General features: G+C 45.9%; 1 protein-coding gene across 3 annotated transcripts in view; it reads right to left on the bottom strand.

The window, feature by feature from the left end:
* Window positions 1–225: 225 nt before the first annotated feature.
* The window catches only part of LOC123029474 (galactosylgalactosylxylosylprotein 3-beta-glucuronosyltransferase 1-like), a 62,116-nt gene continuing 43,893 nt past the window's right edge, over window positions 226–18,448 (bottom strand). Inside the window, exons 3-7 of one of the 3 annotated variants that reach the window (XM_044442521.1) lie at window positions 14,691–14,839; window positions 12,940–13,472; window positions 11,898–12,194; window positions 9,884–9,988; window positions 226–606 (exon numbers count right to left, since the gene is read on the bottom strand). In XM_044442521.1, the coding sequence (XP_044298456.1) occupies window positions 9,902–9,988; window positions 11,898–12,194; window positions 12,940–13,472; window positions 14,691–14,802 (1,029 nt within the window). In that variant the 5' untranslated portion in view covers window positions 14,803–14,839 and the 3' untranslated portion in view covers window positions 226–606; window positions 9,884–9,901. Of the gene's footprint in view, window positions 607–8,356; window positions 9,017–9,883; window positions 9,989–11,897; window positions 12,195–12,939; window positions 13,473–14,690; window positions 14,840–18,448 lie in introns of those variants that run through there. The other 2 variants (XM_044442523.1, XM_044442522.1) reach the window with 2 other exon arrangements.

Here is an 18,448-nt window from a genome sequence, read left to right as displayed (position 1 = left end):
TTTGTGTGAAGGAAACTGATGTAAAATGCAACAGATCCAAAGAAGGAAGCATGTGGACTTCCACATAAGGACCACTCAACCACATTCCTTCAAAGGGAGAATCCCTCCGGTTGGATGAGGTTTGATGCTGTTCTGAGGGTGATGTTCTTGTTTAAAACGTTGCTGAATTATTCCACTGTTACTGGTGCAGGGATGCTCTCCTTATGAACACACAGTCATGAGGAATAGATTTGCAGAAGCTCATGTCTCACCGCTTCACAAAGCAAGGTTTATTGTGGGATGTGGTTCAAAAGTGAAAGTTCTGTTCACTGTGCAAACCTGACTTTTCTCACATTGTCTCAGATTCTTTTTCTTAGCAAATTGCTAATGTTTTTAAAAAAATGTTTCCCAACAAATAAATAAAATTGCAGAAACACATTCCTCCTAGTTGTATGATGAATGGTCAGAGTACAAACCAAATGGATTTGGATAGGACATTCATTTTGTATTTTTCATGGCTTTAGGGAAGCTAGAAGCTGGTAGATATGAACACAAGGAGGATGTCATTCTTGATTGTTGCATCAATGTGCTGCTGAGTAGGTGTAGAGAGGTGCAAAAAGCAACTATCTGTAAAACAAACACAAAAAGGGCTTTCAAAAGAACATAGGCAGGCATGCAAGATGCCCTGGGACTCAATTAATTAAGCTACAACAAGGTTCCAAAGAACTGCATAGCATCATGGAGTTTTTGCTGTTTCTCTTTGAACAGCTGACTCTCCCCAAAGCATAACACATGCTCCTTTTGAAATCTGCTCAGTCTCAAAAGCAGTTTTCTCATACTGAACGGAGTGCTGCTGCTTCAGAAAAGCAAGTTCAAAGCCACTTTGGAACTAATTTAATGTTGTTTCATCATCATCATCGCCACCACTGCCACCACCAACATTCATCATCGCTTTCATTCTCCTAAGGAGCTGAAGGCTTTATGTATGGTCATTTTTGTCCTTATAGTGAAGCATGTTAGGTTAAATGAGAGTGACTGGTCCAAAGTCATCCAGCAAGCCTTACAATCAAATAAATTTGATCTTTGTCCTGATGAATGCAGTAGAGTTTTAATTTTCTCTAATAATTTGCTTAAGCTTTCTGAAGTTATGCTTTGATCCAGTTGTGTCTGAAATGAATTCCAGACACTACAGTTAACATTTATCAGCAAAAGGAGGGAATGTAACAATTCAAATCAGTTTAAGTTCCTCAGAATGGCAGCAGTGTGACATTGGGCACAATCTCTTGTGCATAGGCCTAGTGCACCTTTCCCCAGATTAAAGCCTTACAGATGTGTGGGACTGCAACTCCCAGAATTCTCCACTGGCAGTGGCTATCCAGAGGTTCTGACAAGGGTCTTTCCCAGCCATACTGGCAGACACTAAAGTGGAACTGGAATCTGCAGACTCCCAGATGTTGTTGGATTCTAGTTCTCCTCAGCCACAGCAAAGATAGCTAAAGATGGCTAATTACTTTAAAAATCTGGGGCACAGGCATGACACAAAAGTTCATATCTATGATTTGATTGCCAGATGGTCCCATTTTCAGACTTCTCCAGTAACCAACGTGTCTTAATATGATTGCTTCTCTAGTAATCAGTATATCAGCCTTAGCCACGTAGGCTGGGAGTGCTGGGAACTGCAACCCAACACATCTGGAAGGCACCATGTTGCGAAAGGCTGCTTCAAATGATGAACTTTGCTTACACTATTGGCTCTGATGTAAGAGTCATAAGAACTGGTTAAGAATCTGACTTGCATCCATTACAGTGCTTCTGCTTCGTTGGACTAACCAGTTGTAGCTCCAGTGCAGAGTCAAGGGTTCTCAAGCCCACTAATTGCATTGGGGTAAAAGCACAGTTTAGACCATATTGGACTGTAGCCATTGGGTCACATAGAAACAAACAAACAAACACCAGTTCTGGAACATTCTTCTTGCCTTTTCTGCACAGCTCTGAATAAATTATAGTATGAAACAAGAGAGAAACAGCCATCTTTTCTACTTCCTTGGTTAAAGATGGTTATCTTTGCAGTATATCTAATCAATAACCTCTCCCAGAAGAGAGGCATGACATATGCTCTCAGACATATGCCTGCTGCAGGTAAGAGCAAGCGTTTTGTTTCAGTTATATAGAATGGAGACAGCTGCTGCATAAAATAACAAGAAAAAAGTGTGGTGGAGGTTAGACATAATCATGAAATAGCAAATGCTTTCATGTTTCAATTCTTCTGCAGGATATTTGGAGGGCTGCAATCCTACCACCACTACCACAACGTGCATGCGTGCGCACACAAACACACAGAATAACATTTTTTACTCTTGTAGTTTAAGAAGGCTTCCCAATGGTCCATTTAGCCCCAGGGTTCCAAAAGCAGGAGACAAATCTCTGCAGCTAGTTACAGACAGTTGCTAGGCTGAGGGTGCAATTCAATGCATGCTTAGACAGAAAGAGGCCCTACAACTCCCAGCATGCCCCATACCCACCTCCTGTGCACTGTGGATATTGGCTGCCCCAAGGCTGTGGTTTCCACATGGACTTCTTAGCACTAGGGACACCCATGGGACCAAGGGTCCTGATTACATGGAAGTCTATGTGCAGATACTGTACATAGCCTGTGGAGGAGCCAGTGGTGCATCTAAAGCTGGCCCTGCTTCCCAGAAATGGCATACAGCACCCTTCAGGGGACAACTAACATGGAACTCTTGTGTTTGGAAGAGCCATAATTGCCCACAATATGAAAGGTTTTCATTCTGACATAATATCCATGTTGTTATTTATTATTTAGGCCCAGCCATCATTCTGCTTGGTGCCTTGCAGCATTTCTTAAGCCACTTAGAGAGGTCTTCTCCCAAGCAGCTTATAATCTAAAATTGACTGTGACTAAACAGAGGGAGGGAAGGACTAAGGCAGAAAAGGGGAAATGGAAGCAAATGTGGCTGATATTGGATGTCTGTGCTGGGGAAGAGATAGTTTGGGATAGTTTTCTGTAACCCTAGGATCATCCCTCCAGGAAGACATGTGCTCACCGTTTCTTTGGCTCCTCCTTTTGGACTTAGGCTTGTCCCTGAGGCAAGGACATCAGCATGTGTCTTACCTTTGCATTAATTATGCTTAACCCAGTGTAGAGCTGCTGTGCAAAAGCAAATTCTGTGAGGCATAATTAGGAAAGGGATCAAAAATAAAACTGCATAGTCTGTTTCTACAAAGCATGATGAAAGCACACTTGGAATATAGTGTGCAGTTCTGGTTACCACACCTAAAAAAGATGTAGAGTTAGAAAAGGCACTGAAAAGGGACCTAGAATAATCCAGCAGCTGGACCAAGTCTCATTTGAGGAAGGACCACAAGAACCGGGACTGTTTAGCATAGAGAAAAGGCAAGTGAGGGAAGCCATGACAGAGGTGTACAGAAGTATATATGGTGTGAAGAAAATGGAGAGGGAGGTATTCTTCTCCCTCTCTCATAATGCTAGAGCCCAGGGTCATTCCATGAAATTCAACATCCTAACACAGCACATAGTTGAACTATGGAAGCTGTAACCACAAGATACAGTGATGGCCACATATTTGGATGGCTTTAAAAAAAGAATGGACAAACTTCGGAAGAAGTCTATCAGTTACTGGTAATCCTGATGGCTATATGCATCCTCCAGTTTCAGAGGAAATATGCTTAAAAGAGAAGTTACTGGGGAACATGACCAAGAGGGTGATGTGGCACTCATGTCTTGCTTGTGGGTTTTCTGTGGACATCTGGTTAGACTGTGTGTGAACAGAATGATTGGTCAGATGGGCTCCTGGTCTGGTCTTGCTTGATTCTTCTTACTTTCTTATCCCTGTGAAAGCTCAAACACATTGATTTAGGAAGACTGAAGTGGTCCTCAGAAGTCTGCCTGGTGGCTTTGGAGTTAGTTTGAATGTCATTTCAAGGGTCCTTTACTGTCCAGTGCTAATAACAGCAAAGAGAGTTTGTGCAGAATCCCATATGCCCACTGCACTTTTTGCACCAGCTGGACCTACCAATAGTGCAATAAGAAGTAGCATTTCCTAAGCAATCTCAGAAATGCATGGAAATACTCTTCTGAAATGAGACAGGTCAGCATTGACCCCACTGCCCTCTCTAAGCAGAGTTCTCAGTGTGGTTGTCTTGAGGCAATATTCTTAAGACCTTACACTGGCAATCTGGTGCTGCATTCTTGGCCAAGAAGACACAGGTTATATGCAGAGATGAATATTTTTTCTTTCTGCACAAGATGGTGGCAAGTAAGGCCATTGCATGTACTATGAGGTCACTGTGTGCTGGAAGCAGATCTGTAAAGGAGGCAGAGACTTGACTTCACAGCCCACTAGGGGAGGAACCCCAAATCTCTGGGAAGTCATCTGCCTCGTGGCCCAGCTGTCTACAAGCACTTGCTGAAATCAAGGAATGGGTCCATGGATGTTCTGTGTTGCATCTGATCCCCTCAGGATTAGCTGGCTTTTTGCCTGAATTTTTTTATTTCTTGAAATCAAATGCCCTCTCTCACTTGTCCATACATCCCTTTTTTAGAATCAGGGGACAGGATACTTTAAAGGCATACACAGAGACTTCAGAGCATATGTAAACTGTTATGTGCATATTCATGCTCCCCCTCCCCTGGTGGAGCTGAGCCCTGGATCCTTTTGGTACTTAGTGCGGCCTCTGGCTGACTTTGCTCTCAGAAGGAAATACAGGCATCATGGGCCTGCTCTAGCAATCAGATGTGGAACAGGAATCTGTTGGGGTGTTGATGTTGTGAATAAGTGCAGGCAGCAATGGTAGGATCCCACTATCAAGAATGCCCTGGGCTTGCTCTTCCTCTTCATTACCGCCTCGTCCTCTCATCCAGATAGTATGAGGACAGTCTGAAGGCACATAAGTCATCCACCACATTGAAGCCAAGCAGATCAGGGCTGGCCTGATCTTGGAGGGAAGACCACCTGGGAGCAGCATGTTGCCACCTTGAGTTCCACAAGGGGATCAATAAATCCCGGTGAGCAGTAGTAGATGCTGCAGCTGGCTTGCTCTCTGATTGTCAAGTGAGTGGTAGCAATGAAGAGCTGCAGCAGCTGGTGACAATGGGGATGAGAAGGTAGACAGTGCGCAAGGGGGGCATTGAGGGAATTTTGCCCATGAAACCCGTAAAAACCTGGCACTGGGACCGCTGTGAATCTCACTTTACGCTTAGCTCACAGATGTCCATAAATACATCTTGTATCACACAAGTGCCAGAAGTCTCCAGTGACCTAGGAGACTGCAACCTGGATAAGAACTGGAATACCAGAAATATCTCATGTTTTGATGTAGGGTGCACACACATAGCAATATCCAATATACACATGAATGTACAATTGCCATTATGTTTCTCTTTAAAAATGGTTACAGATTTTAAAAAGAAATTCCTACAAAGTGGTGTGGAAGGGCTGTTAAAAATGGCCCAGGGAGTCACAAATCGCCCTGGAAAGGCCCATGATTGAGCTGTGGGTATGATGTGTGAAATTACAGACTAGTGCAGCTGTGGCAGAGTGCAGAAGGGCTTGTGCTTTAATTTGGAAGCTTTACAAGCAGCCACCCGCCCACCTGGTGACTGGAAAGAAATGCGTCAGTCTGCAAGGAACAGGCAAATGAGGAAGGCAGCTCATAATCCAGCAAAATAGGAGAAACACCAGCCAACAAATAAATTAAAGCTATTGAATTTTATAGATGGTTGTTAGATTGGTCACCATACTGTGATACTCATAAGAGTAAATTTCTTGATTTGGTGCCCAGTGAATTTACATAAGAGTGATTTCCCTATATAGTACCAGAAAATTTTGGTAATTGGGTAGTCAAAAAGTGAAGCAGAGGTGTGTAGGGGGTAGTTATTTAAAAGAATTGGCTAGCTATCTAAAGACTGACCAACTGAATATAAACCTTATTAAACAAAGACACTGAAGCAGTCAGAGCCAAACTATATAGGAATTTTCACCTTTCTTCCATAATGTATGGTCCATAGGAAGTTGTCTACATGGGGCCAACTACCTCAGTATTGTACTCAGTACTGTCCATAGTGGTTGGGGATGTTGGGAACTGTAGTCCAAAACATTGGGAGGACACCTGGTTGCCTACCTCTGGCCTATGGTGGTAGCTGCTCTCCTTCCCAGGCATATTTGCAAATGCCAGGGGCTGAACCTGGGACTTTTTCCATGCTAAGCAAGTGTTCCCCTCATGACCAAGAGACAGTAGGTGGAGCACACTGAAAAGCTAATATTTTCGTATTAGCTTGCCTGTAAATTGAGATTATCATTGGATTCTCTTCTTGAGTATCCCTACTGACTGGTTCAGAACAAAGCAGCCAGGTTGCTATCAGGGACTGGCAGATATACACACATAATGTCAGTCCTGTACCAATTGCACTGACTTCCAATTGAAGCCCGGGCCCAATTTAAGGTGCTAGTGATGACTTATAAAGCCCTAAATGGCTTATGACCTGAATATTGGAAGGAGTAGCTCCTTCCATATATACCTGCCCAGCAACTAAGATTTGGAGCGGAGGTCCTTCATCAGGAGACCTCTTTGAAGGACATCAGAAGAGTGGTTACCTGGAGAAGGCCTTCTCTGAGGTGGCACCCCAGCTATGGAATGGGAACCTGGCCTGATACAACATGACTTCTCTTATGTTCTTAGGCTCTTGTGGCAGGGTGGGAGGAACCTAGATGAATGGCAGAGCACTGCTTTCCATGCAACTAGTCCAGGTGTAATCCCTGGCATCTCTGGTTTAAAAGAGCAGACACTGCAAAAGAAATGTCAGTTGTCAAAATAGACATTTCTGGGCTAGATGGAAAAGAGTCTGATCTGATAGTTACATGTGCTCCACATTAAACGTCTACTCTGACTTTCATTTTGGGTCATATTTCAGGTTGCTTTCACTCTTTTGTCCTACCACTCAGGTCAAGTTGTTCAAACACAACCTAGTTTTATCTATACTCAGATTTAGGGCACACTGTCTATTAAGAACACCTCACTATGTCCTGCTGGAATTAACTGGAGCACAATCTCTGTCTCCAAAAGGCTGCTTGACAGGCCTCGTTGGTTTCTGAGCTGTCAGCAGATCCTAATTCCCTGTGGATCATTAAGCTACTCTAAAGAAGTACAATCTATTCTTCTGCATTTTTGTGACCACATGAAGTCAGGATCAGGTTTACAGGCAGGGCTGTCCCTACCAGCAATGCAACTGCCTGAGGGTAACAGTCCAGGCAATATATGGGCCAATTGTTTCAGTTTCCAAAGAGAGTTAATTGCAATTTTTCCGCCACAAATCATCTCTCTTTCTCTTTGTGATGCGGAAGGGAAGGGGAAGGGGAAGGGGAAGGGGAAGGGGAAGGGAAGGGAAGGGAAGGGAAGGGAAGGGAAGGGAAGGGAAGGGAAGGGAAGGGAAGGGAAGGGGGGAAAAAAGCACAATTTTCATATTTTAGAGAACAAGCAACCAGTTATGCTGAAGTGCTGCATACAGGTGGTTTCAGATTTGTGCCTTTGGGCAAGTCTAAGTATTAAGAGAAATCAAATATTTTCTACTTTTGTCTTCAGAGTCTCTCCCACTGGCTCACTTGTGGCATGAACTGTGGTTATGTGATAGGCATAGTTATAATAAAAGTGTGGGCAGCATATATATATATATAGGGCTCTAAACTGCCTCAATTCTATAAACATCCATCCATTTTAGTCATCTCTACCAGAGACCAACTTTTAACAGAGGGTTACTTCTAACAAATTTGCATAAAGCCACAGTGCCACAAGCTGTGAAGTGAAAGATTAACCACATGGCACACTTCAAGGTTCTCCAAAATTCTTTGGTTTATTTTAGGCTACTTTGAATACAATTGTGAGCCTGGGGTAAAAGCATTTTAAAAGCATACTTAAGCAAGGCCAACCAAAATACCACAAAAGGTTCTGCAAGCTCTTGAAAAATTGCACAAACTTTTTTGGCATTTTGGTTAGCCCTGAGGCTCTTGCAAAGGACAGTACACAAATACCTTAAATAAATAAATAAATAAATAAATAAATAAATAAATAAATAATATTATTGCTAAACTATGGGATTTTGGATTCAGTGTTAATTTTGATTTCTCATTTTATTGCATGCTATCCTGTTCTCTTCTAAATTTCCTTCCTTCCTTCCTTCCTTCCTTCCTTCCTTCCTTCCTTCCTTCCTTCCTTCCTTCCTGTGTTTCTGCCAGGCATAATCAATCAATATGAAGAAAACCGAGGGCTGTTCTATACATTGCATCACAACAGGTAAGCTAATTAACTTTGGTTTAGATCTTAAGTTAACTTTAAGAAATTCATGGAAGGAGAATTTTTCACTCTGACCTTCTCCTAGCAGGTCCCATCAAAAAGCCTCCCTGGATGGCCAGGGCCATTCTTAAGTAAGTGAGTTGCTGAGAGAAGCAAAAATTGTCTGAGATTCCTGAGATTCTGAGCCTAAAACTGCTTGGGAAGGTTCACAAAAGGAACATTCCTCATTACCTCCTCCTTCACCCTGCAGCCCCTGCCCCCTACCAATGCAAGTCTCTCCAGAGAGTCAGCTCCCTAAACAATGTGGGACAAGGAGCTGTGAGTGGGTGGGGGAGAAAGTTAACTATCTGAGGATGCATAGCACAATCTCCAGGTAATGGAGGTTTCAGGGAGAATGGACTGACTCACCACCACATTGGCTGAACAGATAGTTCTGCCACTGGAAATCAATGAAGCAGCATGGAGACACTTCCCATGAAGGGGATTGCAGACAGATAGGTATACAGACAGGTAACTCTGAACAAGCTTACATTGAATCGGATCTTCCACTCTGTCTGGCAGCATTGCTAGGAGAGATTGCAGAGGTGATCTTTGCAGATATGCCAGGCAATGAGCCTGGGTGCTTCGGCATCCAGTCCATGTGCTCTATGGCTGAACCAGGGCTCCTTCCCTTGGGCCAGTCTTCCCCTCATGGCTGATCTACACATGCCTAGTGGCCAGCATAAGGGGCTTCTTTATTCACCCAGTGCTTTACTCATCAGTGTGGGTTAAGCATTATGCACACTCGCCCATTACCATAATTAGGTAAAGGTGAAGGAATCCCTGCAAATTTCACTCTGCTTAGCTAATGGCTAATAGGGGGAAGTGCTCATCTCCATTTCTAAGGCCATGAGCCAGTGCTGTCTGAAGACTACCCCACAGTCATGTGTCCAGCATGACGTCACAGAGTGCTGTTACCTTCCCACCAAAGTGGTACCTATTTATCTACTTGCATTACATGCTTTCGAACTGCTAGGTTGGCTGGGAGCTGGACTGAATGGCAGGAGATCATTCCATCTGGCAGAGGCTGGGCTCGAACCGCTGGAGTGCTGACCATTTCTGGCTGACAGTTCCAGCGTCATTCAGCTGCTGCACCACCGCTTCCCCCTCTGCCATAATTAATGAAGGTGATATTTAGGAGTGCATTCTTGGTGTTACCCATACAAGCAGAGGATTTGAGCCCACAAATTATTTATGCCCTTTCACTGAGAAAAGAAAACTATACCTCAAAGATAAAAAAAACCTGGTGGTCTCCAGAGGTTTGGACTACAAGTCCCAAATCCTCCAAGTGCTGGCCATGCTGCCCAGGGCTCACAGGACTTGAAAGTCAAAGCATCTGGAGGGCTCCTGGTTGCTTACTCAGCCATATATGGCATTGGCTTAGCTAGTGCATCAAAGACAAAGTGATTGAAAAACTCAGCATTGCAGAGCTCAAATGTTCAAAGGTTGAATGATCTGCACTTTGAGTTTAAGATGGTTTATATTTAAGAGCTACTGAGAAGACCACAACAGAATCCAGAGAAACAAGGATACTTACAGTGTAAGAACAATTTATCTACACTTCCACTCTTGGGTCTGTGAATCCACGTTTCCCTTCATTGACCAGGGTTGGCCTTTCAGTCCTTGTGTGCCAGACCAAGACCTATCAAAGGAACATGACCCTTATTAGCACTATATAGCTAAGCCTGGAGGCATCAGCAAAGGAACTTGACTGAAGAGTGTTGCAATGTCCCTGGAACATATTAGCAGCCTGAATGAAAGTACCTTTAGAGCAGGGGTAGACAACCTGTGATTCTCTGAATGGCTCGGCCTACAAACCATCACTGGCTATATTGATTAGGGCTAATGGGAGTTGTAAGCTAAAACATCTAGAAGGCCACAAGTTGCCCACCTAGGCATAGAGCATGTATGGCTATGTACATGTGACTCCTGAACAGGAATCAATAGGAGTCACAAGTCTTGTTGGAAGGACACATTTCACACATATTCTTTGATGGTAAGAATTCTTTGATTCTTGGGCAGGGATGGGCTACTGTGTTCAGCTGAAGGCTAAAGTAAGACACATACACTAGACACATACACATACACATACAGCACTCTGCTGGACAGCCCTCTTATAAACATGGGGAAAGTAACCCTGGGGAGCCATAGGATACTTCAGATTCCCAGATCTGATGTGGGAGACAGAGCTTTGACCTGGGAATCCATGCTCCAGTCTCTCTCTCTGCTTGTAGTCAGTGCGAAAGAACTCCACTAGCTGACCTCTGATGGGGATAAAGCGTACAGGAGAGAAGGGAATGGGGCTGCCAAGATACAACATATCTTGATGGTTCTCCAGCCTCCTTTCTTTCCCTTCCAAAGTGTCTCAGCTAGATGGCTGTAAGCAGCTGACTGGTTAAAAGGGAGAGAAGGAGGCATGGGGAGGTGGAGATCCCCCCACTACTCTTCTCACATTGCACTGAACGCTCATACGTCTCTGACTTCAGGGGCTTGGGAACATGGAGGGGTTAATGAATAAGATTATACCCTTAATGATTTTCATCTGTGGTTATTGCTATTTATTCACAGGCTTGCTACACACTTGAGCCATGTGAGGTGTTACTTTTTTCGAGCATTCCTAAGAGGTAGGTGTATTCCTGAATATATAGTTGCATGCTTGTGCAAAAGTTGAATGCAACAAGTAGGGTTGTTGCCTATGCTGGACACTACTGAGAAACTCAGCAATGAACATTGCTTGGTTGTGGATCTTTGTTGAGAGATCTCTCAGTGTTGAACCAGCTCTGTGTTTGTGCAATGTATGAAATGACCTTGAGAGAGGCTGCTACAGCTGGGGACAGAAAACTGACTGCGAGGGCTGTTACTTATTTTTAGTTTTTCTTCCTCCCCCTATTTTTAAAGATATATGTTTCCCAAGCATGGATCTCCAGATGTTGTTAAATCTCAGTTTCCACAATCTCTAGCCAGGGACATTGGCCAGAGATAATGGAAGCAGTAGTCCATCAACATCTGGGGATGAAAGCTTGGGGTTGACTTGGTAGATGTCTGTTATTCAAACTTGACATCTGGTTCAAACTTGACATCTGGTTATTCAAACTTGACATCTGGTTGATCTTGCCAGATGGAGGCAGAAAAGAGATTTTCTTAAGAAAAGTCGTGACTTTGCAGTTTCCCTTTTTTGGTCTGCCATTGCTGTATATCACTCGGTTCATTAACTTGCTTCATCTGGAGCTATGTTTTCTGCAGGCCAACTTTTTTGAGGGCACCTGCTCTCTGCCTGTACATACTTTTGTCTGGATTGCTGAAGGCTTGATATGTAGCTAGTCCTGTGTCTAAGCCGAAGTCTGAATTTTTGCATCAACAAATTCCATTGCATCAAAAGATTTATGATTTATGCAATTGTTCTTGACTGAAATATCAATTAGGTGCAATCTGGGATGCAAAGTATGCAAAGTCAGTTGTTTGGTATGGAAGGTCTTCATGTGTGTACAAATTATATAAGATATGTGCAGAAGAGTAATGGCTTTCGGTGTGAAGTCATCTGTCGTACTTACCTTTGTGCAGTTGGCGGCTTTGGGTTCTAATCCATCCATTGTCACTAGATCCTTCAGTAAACTAGTTTCTTGGTAACCTCCTTTCACTCCATCCAACTTGAAACTGGCCTGTGGCTTTTCCAGGATCAACTTGATGCTGATGGCAAAGCCAGCCATGTCGATGGCAAAGGGTCGGTTAGGGTCGAACACCGTCTTCCAGCCCACCACTTTACCTGCTGGGCTTACTTTTGGAGATTCATACTTGAGACCACCAACAAAGGCAACTGGCCATACAGAGACCTTCTTTGTGTAGCGCATCTGCTTGGTAAAAAGAAAACAAACTAGTAACAGGAATATTTCTAATCCCTTTACAATGCACTAGGATTTCCCCCCCCAACTTTCCCTCCACACACATGGTTATTTCCCCAAGTGTTGGCTTCTAGCATTCTCTCTAATTGCCCTCATATGCTTGCTCTTTTCCTTCTCCATTTGCACTCTCAATCCGCCTTGCTTTGTTCCATTGCCTTCTGAATAAGCCTCCAAATCTGTTGCACTGCTGAGTTGTACCTTTCTGGCAGGGTGAAGGAAAGTCTCCAAATATGCCTGGCAGTTGTCCATGCCTCTCCAGGCAGGATCATGACATTATCCTAGGACCTTTGCTTTATCTCCAGACATCATACACACGCTCCTCTTTTGCTATCTATATTATTTGTACTAATTTCCCCTTCAGTTTAAAGCCAAAGCATTTCAGCTATCTTATGCTGAACTGGATCATAGGCAAGGTCTTCCTTCCCCAGTCTGGTGCCATGTGGCCTGCAGCTGATGTGGATTATAGTCCAAAACCTCTGGAGGGCCCCAGGCTGGGGAAGCCTGTCACAGGAATCTTACTGAGCACTAACTGGAGATGCCAGCAACTGAACCAAATCACTGATCTGTAGCAGGCTACCTTTCCACCCAAAGAACTTGTTGTGCGTCAAAAGAGCTATAGCTGGAAGAAAGTGACTGCCAATGTGTCTGGATCAGGAACCAAACAATGAAGTAACTCTGCACTTGACTTCCATACCTCTTCAAACAGCTCTAGGCTATAGGTGTTATCATCATCAGCGAAGTATACTACGCCTTCTGGTGGTGGCGTGGCACTGAAACTTTCCCTCAACCAATGTAGTCCGAGATTCCTCTGGAATGTGCCCCTCGGAGTATGAGACGGGATCCAGGACAGGCCTACTTTCAGACTCTTAGGAGTCTCAATGTTCAGATGAGTAAAATTGATCCCTGCCTTCTCCAAGAGGTTAGACACGAGGTTGGTCCTTCTGGGTGAGTCCTCCACCACTACCCAGTGGAGGTTCTGCACGTGGAGGAAAGTGTTAGCCAGTCGGGTCAGCTCAGCCTTCTGCACTGGTCGGGTGTAGGTCGGTGTGATCACAAATATAGCAGGCAGGTTGTCCGACCATGGCGGAGGCCTCGCATACATGTAGCTTCGGATTATTTTGGGAGCAGCCCCGATGGCTGGCGGCCGACAGGATGAGAGCCCATCCTCCCTTACTAAAGATGTGCTATTGAAGAGAGATTTGGCTGTCACATTTTCATCTGTTTCCTCTAAGGCAAAAGGAAGAAAGAAAATAAAGCATAACGTATCTGCTGTGACACTTCTCTGAAAGTTTACATTCAGGCCCTTTCCCATTCTCCTTTGGATTCCAGTTCTCTTTCCTCTGGGCATTTTAAATTTGATCAGCTTTTTAAAAGTGCCAAAGAAACAACAGGCTAATTAAAAACAGAGAACACAGAGGATGGTGGAAGTTATGCTTTTATCAAACCCAAATATCCTTTGGAGAAGAATAGCTCTGCTAAGAGTTTGCAAATGTGAAGCATACAGATCCAAACCTCACCAGAATAATGTCTTGCATTAGTGTACTTGAATATGGGTGTCAATTCCCCTTCAGTGGGTGTATTGTTCAATTATGTGAAATATTTAGTCCTTAGAGGAGAGCTGATGAGTTGTACAAATTTGATGTTGCTGGGTTGCAACCAAGATTATTTAGTTATTTCTAACATTCCTGCTGCTGTAGGAGACATTATCACCTCTGTATCTCCTACCTGGTACTTTCTTGGGTCCAAAGGTTCAGCTCACCTCCACAGTCTAAAGCAAACAGGGCTTCCATCTACCTTTGCTTCATTATTTGTGTTTATGAGGAGGGACAGTATCTAGCAGACACACTGGGCACTGGTATTGGCCATGTGTTCCTCTGCACTGAGAGAGTGGAAGGTTAAAGAAACCCATGGGGTGCAACCTGGCAATCATACAGCAGAGGCTAAGGCCAACCTATGGTCTCTGAGCCTAATTTCAAGAGTTCTTTCCAAGTGATCTGTTCAGATGTTGAGTGAAAGCAGTCCGGCAGCCTGTTCAGTAGGAAGAAAGATGGAGAAAGAGAAGGGAATATCAGAAAGAGAGAAACAAAGAATGGGTGGCCGCACTTAATTTTGATTCTGCACTTTGCTGGATTCAGCTCTGCCTTCCAACAGATTACATAGTTGTTCCCTAAAACCACTCTGCTAGAAAGTATTTTAATTTGGAGTGGGGAGGATTAATGAAATAGAAATGCTTATTTCTTGCCAGTATTGAAGATGGTTCTTAAAATTTACGGATTGTTTGGTACAAACCAATGCATTTCAATGGTCCTTCCCAGTCTTTTTCATACATCTGGAACAGTGGCCATTTCTTCCTGGGTCTTGTGCTACTGTGCTTCTTTTTTCTCACAGTAACATCGCTATGAAAGAAACAAAGCAATTTGCAGAGGCTTTTGTGTTTGTACTTACTTCTCAGGAGGCTGAGGTAGCGGGTGGTTGGGTACTGATGCCACAATGTTAGGAGGAGACCCCATGGCAAAGCAATCAGAAGTGTGGTGAGAAGGTTACGTCTCCTCAGCATGCTGCAGAGAACTTCTGGTGCCCGGGCATCTCCCTACCTTCCAGAATTAAGTAAGGGATGGATTAGAAAAGTGAGACAGGCACAGAATAGAGAGGATGAAACAATAAATTCTTAAGATTTGCAGATGTGGTTCAGTTCTCCATTTCAGTCTGCAAATTGGTGGTTTCTCTGATCATAACCCAGCACATGATCAGCTCTTTGTTTCTCTTACACTTTCAAAGTACTTACATATTTTGTCCACCCTTGGTTAAAAAAAATCCCGATCATTATGATTGTTGTACTCATGCGTTGTTTCCTTTTGGTGCTTGCCTCTTGGCAGAGCAGCAGAGGCACAGGCTGGGAGAGAGTGCTGAGTGGCCAGGGGACTGGTGAAGGCACGGTAGGAGCTGGGCAGGGGAGCAGAGGGCCAGGAGCAGCGGAGAGGAAGGGAGGTGGGCCAGAGAGGCTAGAGGGGCCAGGAGGAAGCGGACAGGTGGGGCCACCGGCCTGAGGGACTGATAAGGCCGCACTCAGCCACTGCAAGCCCTTTTGGCTCTGGCCTCTTGGCAGAGCCGCAGAGCAGCAGAGGCAGAGGCTGGGAGAGAGTGCTGAGTGGTCAGGGGACTGGCGAAGGCAAGGGAGGAGCTGGGTAGTGGAGCAGAGGGTCAGAAGCAGCAGAGAGGAAGGGGGCAGGGCCAGAGAGGCTAGAGCAGCCAGGAGGAAGAGATGGGCGGGGCCACCGGGCTGAGAGGCTGATAAGGCGTCATCCCTTGTCTGTGTTCCTTAGCTGCGACCCAGGCTACCTGGGGACTACCTTCCTTGGGGGGCTGAGGGTTTTGTTTTGTTTTTGGTGCTGTGCTGTGCTTTGCTTTGTTTTTCCTCCAAAATAATATTTTATTTTATCCTTGTGTGTTTGTGTGTGTGCGCGTATGTGGGTTTTTGTCTGGGAGAACTGGGTGAGTGAGGGGTAGCCCAGGACAGACAAGGCGGAGGACCAACGTAGGGTCTTGGAAAGGATCCCAACGGCAGACCAGGAGATGGCCTTGGTGGGAGTCAAAGGTGTTGCTGTCCTCTGCGATGGCTGCAACATGTTCGCCCTTCTCCCCCAGGAGAGGCATGGATACACTTGCCCTAGGTGCAAGCTGGTGGCCCTGCTAGAGGAGGAGTTGAGGTGCCTGAGGGCAGAGAGATCTCTCCAGGCCCCCCGGGAGCAGCCCCCCTCTGGACAAAGGGTTGAGGGAGAGGCCACGGGAGAAGCAGCTGGGGAGACATGGAGGCATGTCACCCACAGGAGGAGGAGGCCAGCACGGCCTCCTTCTCCTGGCACCAATCTGGAGCAGGAAAACAGGTTCTCTCTGCTTGGGGAGGCTGGGGCTAATGAGGCTGTGGGGGACCAGCAGGACCTCCAGCCTGGGACCACAAGCAGCAAGGGGATCACTGCAGGAGAGGCGAGGGCCAGGGCACAACTGCCTACCACCACTGGGAAGACACAGTGGTGGTGATTGTCACTGGGGACTCCCTGCTGAGGGGCACTGAGGCGGCGGTGTGCCGCCCCAACTTGGAGACAAGGGAGGTTTGCTGCCTGCCGGGCTCACGCATCCGGCATGTGAAGAACAGAGTGGAGCATCTTGTTTACTCCAGGGGTCATCAGCCACTACTGGTGATCCATGTGGGCACAAACGATGTGGTCAGGCAGGGTGTGGTCAGGATCACCAGGGACTTCAAGGCCTTGGGGAAGAAACTCAGGGAGCTAAAGGCCCAAGCAGCCTTCTCACCAGTCTTGCCAGTCTGGGGATTTGGGTCAGGCAGGGACAGGAGAGTTTCCGAGGTGAACAACTGGCGTAGGGTGTGGAGCCAGAAGGAACGCTTCAGGTTCCTTGACCACGGCACCCGGTTTCTTGCCAATGGAATTCTGGCAAGGAACAGGTTGCTCCTCACGAGGATGGGGAAAAGGTCCTTTGAAGATGCTCTAGCGAGCTTCGTCCAGAAGACTTTAAATTGAGCTGGGGGGGGGGTTCAGGCCCCCCAGAGACATGTCTGCACTGGACAAGTGTGGGGAGAGGATCAAGGCTCTGGGAGCAGGGTTTTAGAGGTACTGCAGGGACTGACAGGACTCCTACAGAGAAGAGCCAGGTATCAGGGAGGATGGGAGGAAGGAGGAGGCTGGGAATTCCAAGGAAAGGAAGCATTGGGAAGGAGTTGAGGTGCATGTACACTAATGCTAGGAGCATGGGTAATAAGCAGGAAGAGCTTGAAGCAATCCTGGGAATAGGTGGGTATGATCTAGTGGGAATCACAGAAACTTGGTGGGATGAAAGGCAAGACTGGAATGTGAACATTGAGGGGTATCACCTTTTTAGAAAGGACAGGTCAGGAAAGAGGGGTGGGGCGTGGCTTTATACGTCAGGGAAGGGATAGGATGCAGTGAGGTAGAATGCAGCACATGTAGAGGCAGTCTGGGTGAAACTTAGGGGTTTTGACAGGGAAGGAGACCTGACAGTGGGGGTATGTTATCACCCTCCAGGTCACCTTGAGACCCTGGATGATGTCCTGACAGACCAGATTCTAAGGATATCTTGGGGGAGAGACACAGTAATTATGGGAGATTTCAATCTCCCAGATACTAGTTGGGAGACTCACCCAGTGGTGACAGCCAGGTCCGGTCACATTACTTCCTAGACGGTACAGAGGGAGGGTTTTTCATGCAGAGAGTTCGAGAGGCGATGAGTGGGGGGGAACATCCTTGACTTGGTCTTGACCAACAGGGAGGAGCTGATAGATGGGGTACAGATTAGGGAAGCTCTGGATGCGAGTGACCACTCCATCCTTTGCTTTGAGATCAGGGGAATGGGGACGGGCAGCAGGTCGAGCACTAGAAGCTGGGACTTCAAGAGGGCCAACTTTGGCCAACTGAAGGCCAGACTGGGAAAAGTCTCCTGGGATAGGTTACTGGAAGGTAAGCGAGTTGAGGAGGGGTGGATAGCACTCAAAAGGGAGGTTTTGGAGGCGCAAGCCTTGACGATACCTCTAGTCAGTAAGGTGGGGAGCCGGAGCAGAGCACCGCCATGGAAGCGAAAGTAGGTGGTTAGAGGGATTAGATGAAAGAGGAACCTCTGTAGGAAGTGGGTACTGGGGCAAATAGACAAAAGGGTATACTGGGAAGAGGAGGCCTGTTGCAGAAGGATTCTTCCCAAGGCTAAGGCTGATTACGAGCTGAGACTTGCCAAGAATATCAAGAGCAACAAAAAGGGCTTCTTTCAGAATGTAAATGGGAAGAGCAAGGGGAGACAAGTAGTGGGACCACTAACTAAGGATGAAGGAGATCCAGTGACTGATACAAGGGAACAGGCACAGATGCTAAATGACTATTTTTCCTCTGTGTTCTCCCCAAAGCAAGATGGGGGAGATCTGCATAGGAGATTAGATGAGGTCGGGGACTTAGGGGCACAGATTAAAGTCACGCCCCTAGAAGTCGAGGGGCTCTTCAGGGCATTGGACATTGAAAAGGTGCCATGCCCTGACAGGTTACACCCAAGAGTACTTAGAGAGTTGGCAGGGGTTCTCTCTTGCCCGCTGGCCTCCATTTTTGAGGCCTCGTGGAGAACAGGTGAAGTTCCAGAGGACTGGAGGGTGGCATCAGTGGTCCCAATTTTCAAAAAGGGTAGTA

Source organism: Varanus komodoensis, unplaced genomic scaffold (genome assembly GCF_004798865.1).
Source record: "Varanus komodoensis strain SLA01 unplaced genomic scaffold, ASM479886v1 scaffold4, whole genome shotgun sequence".
Classification (NCBI taxonomy): Eukaryota; Metazoa; Chordata; class Lepidosauria; order Squamata; family Varanidae; genus Varanus; species Varanus komodoensis.
Note: the sequence above shows the minus strand (reverse complement) of the source record. Positions and strands in the feature narration are given on the sequence as shown.